Source organism: Melanerpes formicivorus, unplaced genomic scaffold (assembly GCF_026170545.1).
Source record: "Melanerpes formicivorus ecotype bairdi unplaced genomic scaffold, bMelFor1.0.p_v2 SCAF_114, whole genome shotgun sequence".
Taxonomy (NCBI): Eukaryota; Metazoa; Chordata; class Aves; order Piciformes; family Picidae; genus Melanerpes; species Melanerpes formicivorus.
This window is the reverse complement of record NW_027142466.1, coordinates 122,125-135,152: the sequence shown is the minus strand read 5'-3', so window position 1 is coordinate 135,152 and position 13,028 is coordinate 122,125. Positions and strand designations below refer to the sequence as shown.

General features: G+C 53.3%; 1 protein-coding gene across 10 annotated transcripts in view; it reads left to right on the top strand.

Moving 5' to 3' along the window:
• The window catches only part of LOC137456011 (obscurin-like), a 46,243-nt gene that overhangs the window by 25,711 nt on the left and 7,504 nt on the right, over positions 1 to 13,028 (top strand). For 4 of the 10 annotated variants that reach the window (XM_068167237.1, XM_068167235.1, XM_068167240.1 and 1 more), the window contains 5 exons: positions 1,530 to 1,805; positions 7,068 to 7,221; positions 7,683 to 7,962; positions 12,117 to 12,278; positions 12,732 to 13,001. In XM_068167237.1, coding sequence (XP_068023338.1) covers positions 12,266 to 12,278; positions 12,732 to 13,001 — 283 coding nt within the window. In that variant the 5' untranslated portion in view covers positions 1,530 to 1,805; positions 7,068 to 7,221; positions 7,683 to 7,962; positions 12,117 to 12,265. Of the gene's footprint in view, positions 1 to 212; positions 382 to 1,529; positions 1,806 to 6,367; positions 6,467 to 7,067; positions 7,342 to 7,682; positions 7,963 to 12,116; positions 12,279 to 12,731; positions 13,002 to 13,028 lie in introns of those variants that run through there. The other 6 variants (XM_068167239.1, XM_068167243.1, XM_068167238.1 and 3 more) reach the window with 6 other exon arrangements.

Below are 13,028 nucleotides of genomic sequence, written 5' to 3'. Positions count from 1 at the left end.
CTCTCCTCTCCTCGAGTCTCCTCTCCTCTCCTCCCCTCCCCTCCCCTCTCCCCTCCCCTCCCCCCTCCCCCTGAGCCCAAGCCATGAGCTGCTTTCTCTTTCCAGATGAAGCTGTTAACTTTGTCAACAAGCCCAAAACACCTCCAGAGGTCTCAGGCAGTCCTTCTGACAGCCTGGAGCTGGGGTGGGAGGTGGCAGGCGCCAGTGGAGCTGTGGTGTGGCAGAAGGATCACAGGGAGGTGAAGCAGGCCCAGAGGACAGCAGTCAGCTCCCAGGGGACGCAGCACAAGCTCAGGGGCAAGCAGGTGACACAAGCAGCCCAAGGGAGCTACAGCTGTGACACAAAGGATGACAGCACAACATTCCAAGTCAAAGTCAGAGGTGAGAAAATGCTGGGAAGGCCCAAACTAAAGAAACCTTCCCTTTTGGCTGGGCTCTGACGTTTGGAGGATCACCTCACAGCCTCTCTGGGGGGAAGGATTTCAGCTGGAGGACTTCATTTCTGGCCAGCTGCCCTATCAACCTTCTCAAGGTGCACTTTGGCTTCCATGGAACCATCACAATTGAAGGGCAAGGCTGGCCAGTTGTGCATCTCTCTCAGCTCCCTGCTGTGCCTGCAGAGAAGCTCCTGCAGAATCATAGTGTGAGGCCATAGCAGAGGTGCAAGGATAGAGACAAGGCAAGGAGGAGGTGCTGAGAGAGCTCTGATGAGATGGAGAAGAGCTGAACTGCAGTGATCCTAATCAAAGAAGGGGAACAGTTCCTGGAGAGGAAGACTGACTGAAGACTGAAGCTTCATTGACTGGAAGCTTGGGAACAAGAGGGAGGAGGGTTCAGGGAGTGCCTGGTGATGCTCTGAGAGCCAGGTCCAAATCTGGGCTCCAATGATGACTTTTTTACCCTTTATCCCAGAGTTCCCATGCACTTCTGCACTGTCAGCCAGATGGAGGGGAAAGAGTTTTCTTGTCTTGAATGGGCTACCATGATCATAGAATCAGAGAGGTGTCAGGGCTGGAAGGGACCTCAAGGCTCAGCCAGTTCCAACCCCCCTGCCATGGGCAGGGACACCTCACACCACAGCAGGTTGCTCACAGCCACCTCCAGCCTGGCCTTCAAAACCTCCAGGCATGAGGCTTCCACCCCCTCCCTGGGCAGCCTGTGCCAGGCTCTCACCACCCTCCTGGGGAAGAGCTTCTTCCTAACAGCCAAGCTGAATCTCCCCATTTCTAGTTGTGTTCCATCCCCCCCAGTCCTATCCCTCCCTGACACCCTCAGAAGTCCCTCCCCAGCTTTCCTGTAGCCCCCTGCAGATCCTGGAAGGCCACAATTAGGTCTGCTGGGAGCCTTCTCCTCTGCAGCCTGAACAGCCCCAACTCCCTCAGTCTGTCCTCACAGGAGAGGTGCTGCAGCCCTCTGCTCATGATGCCACCTGGCAAGGGCAAGCACAGTGCAATAGGAGAGACTTGGTTAAGAACTGGAGAAGACAACTGCAAACACCCTCAAGCATGAGTGCTGTGGTTTGCTTCCAGAGACAGAAGAGATGTTTCCAAACAAGGAGAAGGTACAGAAGGAGGTGAAAGCTGCACTGACACAAAATGCCCCCCTGAGCTGGGAGGTGGCCCAGGAGAAGCCCGAGGTGAAATGGTCCAAGGAAGGGAAGCTGATCACTGCCAGCAAGAAGTTCAAGGTGGAGTCAGAGGGCAAATCTGGTGGGCTGGTGGTGAGTCAGCTGGAGAAGAAAGCTGCTGGGGAGTACAGCTGTGAGGCTGCTGGCCAGAAGCTGACCTTCAAGGCTGCTGTCCCAGGTGGGACACATTTTGGTTGGTGTTTCATTGCCTTTTCTTTGCTTCTGATTGTCTTCTGGAGGGATTCAAGAGGGGGTTGGACGTGGCACTTGGTGCCATGGTTTGGCACTCGTGAGCTCTTGGCTGACAGCTTGGACTTGGTGACCTTTGAGGTCTTTTCCAACCTTATTGCTTCCATGCTATGATTCTCTGATTCTTCTCCTGTTTTCTCTGTCAAGAGATTAGAAGTGCTGTTCATGTGCCTTCTGCTGCTGGTCTAAGCCATCATTTCAGGGAGGCTGTGTCAGGCAGATCTAGAGGTTGTGTGTAGCTCTCCTGACCCCAGGTTCTCAACTCCCTGCTGTCTTCTTAGGCCCAGGTAGTGAATCAAGGGTTTCCATGAGCAGGCACATTGATCAAGGGCCTCTTCCACTCTGATCACCACTAGTGCTGTGTTCCTCCTCTTGGTACTGATATTCTTGCCTCTTGGTTTCATCTTTGCTCTGCACAATGTCCTCCTTCCCTCTCAAAACAGGGAGTTGCTTCAGCTAGTCCATAGTCTGGCTGTGCAAACACACAGAGGTGAGCAGCAGCTCCACAGACCATGAATGGTTCATGGCTGATGGTCAGAAATAGATACAGATAGAATAGAATAGGATGAACCAGGCTGGAAAAGACCTTGGAGATCATCCAGTCCAACCTCTCACCCAGCACCATCTGATCAACTGAACCATGGCACCAAGCCACCCATCTCTCCTAAACACCTCCAGGGATGGGGACTCCACCACCTCCCTGGGCAGCACATCCCCAGGGCCAAGCTCTCTTGCTGGGAAGAATTTCTTCCTAACCTCCAGCCTGAACCTCCCCTGGCTCAGCTTGAGACTGTGTCCTCTTGTTCTGTCACAGATGGTTTGTGTTCAACAACCTTTCCTCCAGCTCCTCCTCTTACCATGTCTCCCATCTGTTGTTGGATGCCTGGCTGGGATGTGGCATGCTGGTGGGCATGGAGGGATGGGACAAGAGGTGATGGCTTTAAACTGAAAGTGGTTAGGCCTAGGGGAGGTGGAAGGGAAAAGTTCTTCCCTGTGTGAGGGTGGTGAGCCACTGAAACAGCTTGACCAGAGAGGTTGTAAATCCCCCATCCCTGGAAGTGTTTGAGGCCAGGGACCTCAGGCAACATGATGTAGGGCAAGGTGTCCTTGCCCATGGGAGAGGGGGTTGGAAGCTGATGATCTTTCAGGTCCCTTTCAAGCCCACCCATGTTATGATTCTCTGCTCCCCCCACCTTCTATGTGCAGTGTGGAACCACTGCTGTAGGTTCCAGCTTTGCTCCTCCCCACAGCACACACCAGAAGCCAGCAGCTGCTGGGTCCCCACTCTGCATGGGGCACGCAGGTGGAGAGTTGGGGCACTGGCTCTGTCTCATGAGTTGTGCAGCTCCTGCTCTTGGCTCAGGGCACTGCCAGTTTCAGTGGGGGCTGGCTTACAGCAAGGCTAGACCTGAGAGGCATCTTTCAGAGAACACCCAACCTGAGCCCTGGCAGAAAGCCCACTGGTATGAACCAAAGTCAGCTCAGTGCTGAACCCAGCCCATGCCTGACTGCAGAGAAGCTGAGAATCATAGACTGGCTTGAGCTGGAAGGGACCTTGAAGCTCATTCAGCTGCAGCACTCCTGCCATGGGCAGGGACACCTCTCACTGGAGCAGGTTGCTTAAAGCCTCATCCACCCTGGTCTTGCACACTTCCAGGCATGAGACATCCACAACTTCTCTGGGCAAGCAGTTCCAGTGTCTCACTGCACTGCTCTGAGGAGTCAGACAGCACAGTAACTTGGTGCTTTGGGGTTTGAATTCCTTTCCCTGAGGGCTGTGCTCAGCTGTCTGCCTCAGGAGCCAAAGGATTTCAGTTCTCTTTCAGTGCAGATGAGCTCACGGCTGGACAGGGTAAGGTAACACTGCTCCCCCTGTGTCACCAGGGGAGAGTCCTTGCCTAGCTCCCCTTGCTGCATTCCCCATGGCTACAGCTGTACCATGGCAGTGCAAGGCCAGCACTCCCTGCAGGATGATCCAGTGTGAAAGTCAGGAGGGATTATGAGTGCTCAGAGGGCTTGGCTCTGCTGCTGCACAAACCCTTGTCTCCCTGCATCGTCCCACAGCTCAGTGGCTTGCTGGCTTCTTCATTTCTCCTGCTACCATTGCCCTCAGAAGAGTTTGCAGGGTTCCTGTACTCCAGGGCTCCACTGGGCACACAAACCCTTCCCTGCTTAAGGGCTGCTTGAGGGTTAGATGCCAAGTGTTGAGTGCTGGGATGCAGCTATGGATTTGGGGCCTTGAGGGCACCAGGTGCTGCAGGCTTTGGGAATGAGCTGGCTGTGTAGCTGAAAGGTCTGAGGCAGCAATCTCATTAGCTCAAGCATGATGGTGCCAGTGAAATCCTTGCTTGAAATGGCCAAAGCCACATGTCCTGCAAAGGGTTTTTCATCCAGGTCCAGCAGAACTTCACTAACCAGCTGCAGCTGGGGCTGGAAATGCTGTTTGACTATTGGAACCCTAACCCACATTTCTGAGGCAAAAGACTGGGTGGTGTAAAACACTTGGTGAGCTGATGAAAAGCTTGAGTGACTTTCCCTCTTGCCATAAAAATGGTTTCCTATTCAAGCATTCTCTGGTCTGGCAGTAGGGGATAAATATGGTTTAGATGAAAGCCCCCAATCCATTGCTGTTAAAGGGCAGGAGTGCAGAGGATGAATAACCCAGCTGGGAGCCTCTGCCAACTGCTCCTTTCAGGCACAGCCCCCAGGTACACCTTTGGGTCGTAACTCACCTCTTTGGGGCACATTGATGGTGCCAGGTGCAGACAGAAGCTGAGATGTTCCATAGTTTCACAGCCTGTTGGGACTGTGAGCTGTGGTTTGTGCTGGAGCTATTTTAGCTCTCAAGATGCTGCTTAAGCTGCAGTGGGCTGAGGTTTGCCTTTGAGGAGCTCTGCATCATGCAGTACAGGCCAGGTCTGCTGCCTTGTTAATGACACCTTAATGCCAATGAGACCTTCTTGCAGCCCTGCTGCAGCTGATGCAGCAGAGGAGCTCAAATGTAGAGTGTATAAAATGGGTTCCTGCTTCAGCTTGCTCCCTGCAGGACACTTCTCTGTCCATGGATTGTGCAGTACCCATGGCCAGCCTATGGTGTGGCTCCAGGGGTTACAAGGAGTGCCATGGTCAGCAGTGTAGGAACATGACCTGAAGCCACCCCTACTCCTCACCCTCCCAGGCCCCTCAGAGTACAAACCTGACAGAGATGGTGTGCAGAGAAGAGTCTTCAAGGAGGGGAAAAGCTGTCTGTAGGAGCCTGCAGGGAGTGCCTGAGGGAGGCAGGCAGTAACTGCTTATGTTTTGAGGGTGCAGTGTGCTAGGAGATAGAAGGACCTCCAAAGCAATGCTGCTTGCAAGAGAGGATCCTGTAGAACCTCTCCACAAAACACATGGAGGATCTTCTGCTTGCAAGTTGTCAGATCTTGTGTATTTCCCCCCCTAATGTTTCCCTATTGGAGAGGCAGAAGATGCTTTTGTCAGCAAGGAGACGGTGCCGAAAGAGGTGAAAGCTGCACTGACACAAAATGCCCCCCTGAGCTGGGAGGTGGCCCAGGAGAAGCCCCAGGTGAAATGGTCCAAGGAAGGGATGCTGATCACTGCCAGCAAGAAGTTCAAGGTGGAGTCAGAGGGCAAATCTGGTGGGCTGGTGGTGAGTCAGCTGGAGAAGAAAGCTGCTGGGGAGTACAGCTGTGAGGCTGCTGGCCAGAAGCTGACCTTCAAGCTTGCTGTCCCAGGTGAGACACATCTGGTCTGAATTACAGGAGAGGATAAGAACTGTAGTAGCTGTTGCACAGTGGCTCAGTGGCAATAGTCTGTAGGCTTCACCTGATCTTCTGTACCTCCTTGTCTGGGCTTGCAGATGTGGAATGGTTGTTTCTAGTATGGCACAAAGGCTGAGCTCATTCTGTTTGAGTTAAAGGAGGGTTCTGCATGGTGATTTCCCACCACAGGATTGCTGTCAAGGACCCTCTTGGGGATAGGACAGGATAGGACAGGATAGGACAGGATAGGATAGGATAGGATAGGATAGGATAGGATAGGATAGGATAGGATAGGATAGGATAGGATAGGATGGACTAGATGAGACTAGACTAGAAGTACCCAGGTTGGAAGAGACCTTTGAGCTCTTCTCCATCCCCAGGCTCCTGCTTCCCTAGTTCCCACACTGCAGTTGGCATCCATAGAAGGGTAGATTCTGCCCAGTGAGGGCAACCTGTTTGGGCAGGTGACAGCCCAAATCTTTTCCAGGTGCCTGCACAGAAATGTGTAAGCCTGAGCTCATTCACTCCCTCAATCAATGTTTGCTCCCTTCAGAGCCCAAGCCTGCCTTCATCACCCAGGAAAACGTCCAGCAGGAGGTGAATGCTGTCCTGACAGAAAGTGCCAGCCTCAGCTGGGAGGTGGCAGAGGACACAATTGAAGGGAAATGCTTCAAGGATGGCAAACTGCTGATTGCCTCTAGAAAGTTCAAACTAGAAACGCTGGGCAAGCCTCAGGGCCTGGTGGTGGAGCAGCTGGAGAGGAGAGATGCTGGAGAATCCATCTGTGAGGCTGCAGGCCAGAAGCTGCCCTTCAAGTTGGAACCAACCGGTGAGCTCTCACCTAAGCAGCTCTCTGTGTGGCTTAGAGGGAAACAACAATAGAATAGAATAGAATAGAATAGAATAGAATAGAATAGAATAGAATAGAATAGAATAGAATAGAATGGAATGAACCAGGTTGGAAAAGACCTTTGAGATCATCCAGTCCAACCTAGCACCCAGCACGATCTCATCAACTCAACCATGGCACCAAGGGCCTCATCCAGGCTCTTCCTGAACACCTCCAGGGATGGGGACTCCACCACCTCCCTGGGCAGCACATTCCAATCTCTCTCTCTATGAAGTGCTTCTTCCTAACCTCCAGCCTAACCCTCCCCTGGCACAGCTTGAGACTGTGTCCTCTTGTTCTGGTGCTGGCTGCCTGGGAGAAGAGACCAACCCCCACCTGGCTACAACCTCCCTGCAGGGAGTTGGAGAGAGCAAGAAGGTCTCCCCTGAGCCTCCTCTTCTGCAGGCTAAGCAACCCCAGCTCCCTCAGCCTCTCCTCCCAGGGCTGTGCTCCAGACCCCTCCCCAGCCTTGTTGCCCTTCTTTGTGTTAAGGATTTGAGATGGAAATTGTTAATTTTTCCTCTTTTAATGCCTGTCCTAGAAGCAGAGGCTAAATTTGAGCACAAAGCTGTCCAGGAGGAGCCTCTTGTTGTTGCAGAACATGAGAGCATCACACTGAGCACCTCAGTGACGCCTGAACCGGCTGCACGCAGTGGCTGAAGGATGGAACAGAAATCAAGGGCAGCAAGACATAGGTGATTAAGAGTGAGGGGCACCCAGGACCCTGCCAGGCACCCTGGCTGAGAGCTCAGAGCCTGCTGCCTACAGCTGCCAGACAAAGAATGCCAAGCAGGCATTCCAAGTGCAGGTGCAAGGTGAGGAGAGAGCAGTGCACGTTGTGTCCCAAAGCCAGCAGCTCTACTGCCTTGGGAGGGTGGAGGACACTACTCTGAAACTGTTCCAGCCTCAAAGCCTGACTTGGTGGTGCAGCTGCTGTGGCTGCCCCAGCAGAGGCCAGCAAAGTTCTCCTGCTCCCAAATGCCCAAGTGTAGCCTTTTGCTGGCTGCCTGAGGGAAGCCAGCCCCTGGCTGAGCCTTGAGGTCCCTTCCAACCCTGACAGTTCTCTGATTCTGTGATTCTTAGGATGATTCATTTGCTACAGTTGCCCAGAACCAGCTTCTTGGAACAGGCTTTTGATCTTTTCCTTTCCCCACAGCTTTTCTCTTCTCCTGCATCAGTGAAGTTTGCCCAGAGCCTGGAAGCTGTTGCTGCTGAGATTGGAGGCAGCATCTCTCTGAGCTGGGAGGTGAGCCAGGCCAAGGGGCAGGTGGTGTGGCGCAGGAGCGGTGTGGAGCTCAGAGCCAGCAAACGCTTCCAGATTCACCAGGAGGGGCTCAGAAGGAGCCTGAGCATCACAGGCATCCGGGCTGAGGATGAGGGAGAGTACTCCTGCCAGCCCAGGGGTGACAAGAGCAGCCTCACCATCACCCCCAAAGGTATGGCTCCTTTGGTGGCAATGTGGAGGGAGCTTTGGGTTTGTCCTCAGTTGTTGCACCTGGGGTGGGTTGCAATGACCCCCCCAGCCCTTCCCAACTGACCATTGCCAGAGCAGCTCAGCTGGAAAGCAAAGGAAGCTGTATTGGCAAGCAAAGCTCCACTCTAAACTATGGAATGCGATGGCTGTGTACAGAATACACAATGGTTACATCCAGTTACAATTCATCAGCAACACCAGAACCCCCCTGGACAAAACCAGGGGGTTCCCAACACCTTCCCCCTCCCTGCTCCCCTCCCTCCCTCCCTCTTGCAGTAAAGAAATCTTTCCTAATAGCCAACCTAAACCTCCCCTGGTACACCTTGAGGCCATTTCCTCTCCTTCTGTCACTCAAGCTGTGCCAGGGGAGGTTTAGGCTGGAGGGGAGGAGAAAGTTCTTCCCAGAGAGAGTTGTTGGCCATTGGGATGTGCTGCCCAGGGAGGTGGTGGAGTCCCCATCCCTGGAGGGGTTCAAGAGGGGATGGGACGTGGCACTTGGTGCCATGGCTTAGTTAGTCCTGAGGCCTTGGGTGACAGCTTGGACTTGATGATCTCTGAGGTCTTTCCCAACCTTGTTGCTGATATGATTCTATGATCCTAGGGAGAAGAGACCAACACCCACCTTGTAGTGCATTTGAGGCTGGAATTAAGTGTCCCAAATGTCAAATGGGATTTCCCCTCCCCCCAGTTGTTTGTCTCTCTTCCTGCATCTTTATGAACCAAACTTAGACCTGGGAAACATGAAGATTCATTTCAGGCAGGCCTAGAGGAAAGCTGGGCAGGAGCTCTTACGAGAAGGACAGAACGTCTTCCAGACAGCTGGCCTGCAGAGCTGGCAGAAGGAGCCAGGGAGCTGCACAGTTTCCCTATGTTCCATGAGGAGGTGTTTGGAACTCTCCTCAGCAGCTTGGATCCCCACAAGTCCATGGGACAGGATGGGATCCATCCTAGGGTGCTGAGAGAGCTGGCAGATGAGCTGGCCAAGCCACTCTCCATCATTTTTCAGCAGTCCTGGCTCACTGGAGGGGTCCCAGAGGACTGGAAGCTGCCAATGTAGTGCCCATCCACAAGAAGGGCTGGTTGGATGAGCCAGGGAATTACAGGCCTGTCAGCCTGACCTCAGTGCCAGGCAAGATCATGGAACAGGTCACCCTGAGTGCAATCACACAGCACTCACAGCATGGCCAAGGGATCAGGCCCAGCCAGCATGGATTCAGGAAGGGCAGGTCCTGCCTGACCAACCTGATCTCCTTCTATGATCAGGTGACTGCCTGGTGGATGTGGGGAGGCCTGTTGATGTAGTCTACCTGGACCTCAGCAAGGCCTTTGACACCATCCCCCATAGCAAACTGCTGGCCAAGCTGTCAGCCCCTGGCTGGGACAGCAGCTCTCTGAGCTGGGTTAGGAACTGGCTGGAGGCTGAGCCCAGAGAGTGGTGGTGAATGGTGCCACAGCCAGCTGGCAGCCAGGCACCAGTGGTGTGCCCCAGGGAGCAGTGCTGGGCCCTGTGCTCTTTAACATCTTCATTGATGATCTGGATGAGGATCTTGAGTCCATCAGCAGTAAGTTTGCACACAACACCAAGCTGGGGGCAGGAGTTGAGCTGTTAGAGGGCAGAAGGGCTCTGCAGAGGGACCTGGACAGGCTGCACAGATGGGCAGAGGCCAAGGGCAGGAGATTGAACGCATCCAAGTGCCAGGGGCTGCACATTGGCCACAGCAACCCCAGGCAGTGCTGCAGGCTGGGGTCAGAGTGGCTGAGAGCAGCCAGGCAGAAAGGGACCTGGGGGTACTGGTTGATGGAAGGCTGAACATGAGCCAGCAGTGCACCCAGGGGGCCAAGAAGGCCAAGGGCATCCTGGCCTGCATCAGGAAGAGTGTGGCCAGCAGGAGCAGGGAAGTCCTTGTGCCCTGTGCTCAGCACTGGTTAGGCCACACCTTGAGTCCTGTGTCCAGTTCTGGGCCCCTCAGTTTAGGAAGGAGGTTGACTTGCTGGAATGAGTCCAGAGAAGAGCAACAAAGCTGGGGAGGGGTTTGGAACACAGCCCTGTGAGGAGAGGCTGAGGGAGCTGGGGTTGCTTAGCCTGGAGAGGAGGAGACTCAGGGGTGACCTTATTGCTCTCTCCAACTCCCTGAAGGGAGGTTGGAGCCAGGTGGAGGTTGGTCTCTTCTCCCAGGCAGCCAGCACCAGAACAAGAGGACACAGTCTCAGGCTGCGCCAGGGGAGGTTCAGGTTGGATGTTAGGAAGAAGTTCTACACAGAGAGAGTGATTGCCCTTTGGAATGTGCTGCCCAAGGAGGTGGTGGAGTCCCCATCCCTGGAGGTGTTCAGGAGGAGACTTGCTGGGGTGCTTGGTGCCATGGGTTAGCTGTTTGGGTGGGTTGGATTGGTTGATGGGTTGGACACAATGATCTTGAAGGTCTCTTCCAACCTGGTTTGGTTTCTTCTAAATAAATATGGGTTATTCTAAATAAAAATAAATGGTCTGCTCTGCCCTGGCAGATGGTTTTTTTCCCAGAGCTGCATCTGAAGGGAGGTGAAAATGGGAGAGCTGAAGCACTGCCCCTGTGAGGAGGGCCTGAGGAAGTTGGGGTTGTTCTGCCTGGAGAAGATAAACTCCAGAGGGACCTCAGAGTAGGCTTCCAGTACTTCAAGGGGCCCTCAGGAAAGATGGGGAGGGACCTCCATCAGGGCAATGTCATGATGGGATGAGGAATAAGGATTTGAAGCTGCCAGAAGGTAGATTTAGATTAGCTCTTAGGCTCACTCTGAAGAGGGTAAGGCACAGGAAGAGTTTCCTAAGAGAGGTTATGGGTGCCCCCTGCCTTGAAGTGTTCAAGGTCAGGTGAGATGGAGTTTGGAACAACCTCATCTAGGGGAAAATGTCTCTGCCCATGGCAGAGGGGTTGGGAGAAAATGATGTTAAGGTTCCTTCCAACTCAGAGTGGTCTGAGTCTGTGCTCTGAAAAGACAAACTGGCAGTGTCCTGTTCCTTACTAGATGCTGTCCTCATGTGGCCACTTAGGTTTAGCAAGAACTTCACACACACTTGTTCTGTTCCACTGCTCTGTTGAACTCCTCCTTCCTCCCTGACTTTGTCACTGGGATGAGATGCCCTTTGCATGCAGGCTGCTTTACATCTGAGCCCTGCTCCTGAGGATGAGTCAAGGTGAAATCCCTTCCAAAAGGCAAGGGCTGCAGGAGCACAAAATGGTGAATTGGTTCTGATGAGTCAGTGCAAAGGTGCAGAGTTAAAGAGGAATATGCTGAGTGCAAGAGACTCTGAAGCAAAGCTACAGCTGGGGCAAAGCATGTGGCAGATGTCCCTGTGGCTGCTGTGGTCCAGACACACAGCCAAGGCTGTAAGCTTGCAGAGAAGGATGTGAATGGGACAGCTTTCATAGAGTCATAGAATGGTTTGGCTTGGGAGGGAGCTTAAAGCTCATCCAGTTCCAACCCCCCTGCCAGGACAGCTCCCACTACACTGGGTTGCTCAAAGCCCCATCCAGCCTGGTCTTCAATACTTCCAGGGATGAGGCATCTACAGTGTCTCCAGGCAATCTGTTCCAGTGTCTCACCACACTCACTAAAGGACTTCTTCCTGATGTCCAATCTAAATCTGCCCTGCTCTGGGTGGAAATCAATGCCCCTTGTCCTGTCCCTGCAGTCCCTTCTCCAGATCCCTTCTCCAGCTTTCCTGTAGAATAGCATCCTTTGGCTTGCAAGAGACCTTTAAAGATCCTCTAGTCCAACCCCCTGGCAGTGCACAGAGACATCTGCAGCTGGATCAGGTTGCTCAGTGATTAGGATGCAGGAGATGGGAGGCTTGTGTTTAGGAATCCTTGGCAGATTTTCACTCCTTAATGTGGTTAACTTCTTTTGAAGCCTGTGTAAAGTTCTAGCAGCCATAAAATCCTCTGCTGGAGCTGGTACTGTGCCTCTAGGGTCAAGCAGGGAATGTGATTCCTGTGCTGAAGAAGGAAAGTGGCCAGGAGGGGATGTTGGTCTGGAATCACACACACTCCATGTGCTCTGTCTGCAAGCATGCAGAAGGTGATCACAGCAGAGCCAGGCATGATGAAGCTCAGGGAAATCTTCCTCTCTCTCTTTTCACAGCCCCAGAGATCAGGATTGTTAAAGCCCTGGAAGATGTGGAAGTGAATGAATAGGAGAGTGGATCTTTTGTCTGGGACATTTCACATGGTGAGGCCCAGCCCCAATGGTCCAAAACTGACAACAAGCTGAAGGCTGCTGCCAACATCAGGATGCCTCAGGAGGGTAGGAGGACAAAGGGGGATCTTGTTCCTGCATGGGGGTGGGGTGGAGTAAGTGCTGAGAAGGAGGACTGAGAAGAAGGCTCTGACCTTCCCAATCCAAGGAGGAAGGTTCAGGAGAGTTAGCCTATTGTTGTGGGGGTGCAGCTAGGCAGGGACAGGAAGGTGGTGAGAACTTAAGGCAGATTTGGTGGTGTGAGCCCATCCCATGCCACCAGCAGTGGGGAGGAATTTGTATCTTCTGATAATGGGTGGGATCCTTCTCTTTCAAGTCCTTCCCAGATGGTGGGGACCACATTCAATCAGTCCCTGGAGGAGCTGAGGTTATTGTGATGCGCAAACAAAGGAATGTTTGAAGGCTTTTTGAGCCACTAAGTTCAGTAAAGATTGCAGAAGTGTGCAGAATGCTACTGAGGGATTCCTAAATCCCTGCTCTCCTGTTCCCCCCTGGATCCAGAGCAATCCATTAGCATGGTAAAGGAGTTGTGTGACGAGGATGTGACCGAGCCTGAAGAGGCCACCTTGGAATGGGAGACCTCCACTCCATCTGTGAAACCTCCCAGATGGCTGCTGTGTGGAGAAGCCTTGCAGGCTGGCAGAAACATTATCATGCAGCAAGAAGGCACCAGCCCCAGGCTGACCGTCCTGCAAACCAGTGCCAGCGTGACAGGCACTGTGCAGCTCCCCACTGGCAAGTCCAAAGCCACAGCAAACCTACTTGTCAGAGGTAAGGTGTCCTGGCTTGGCTGCACCA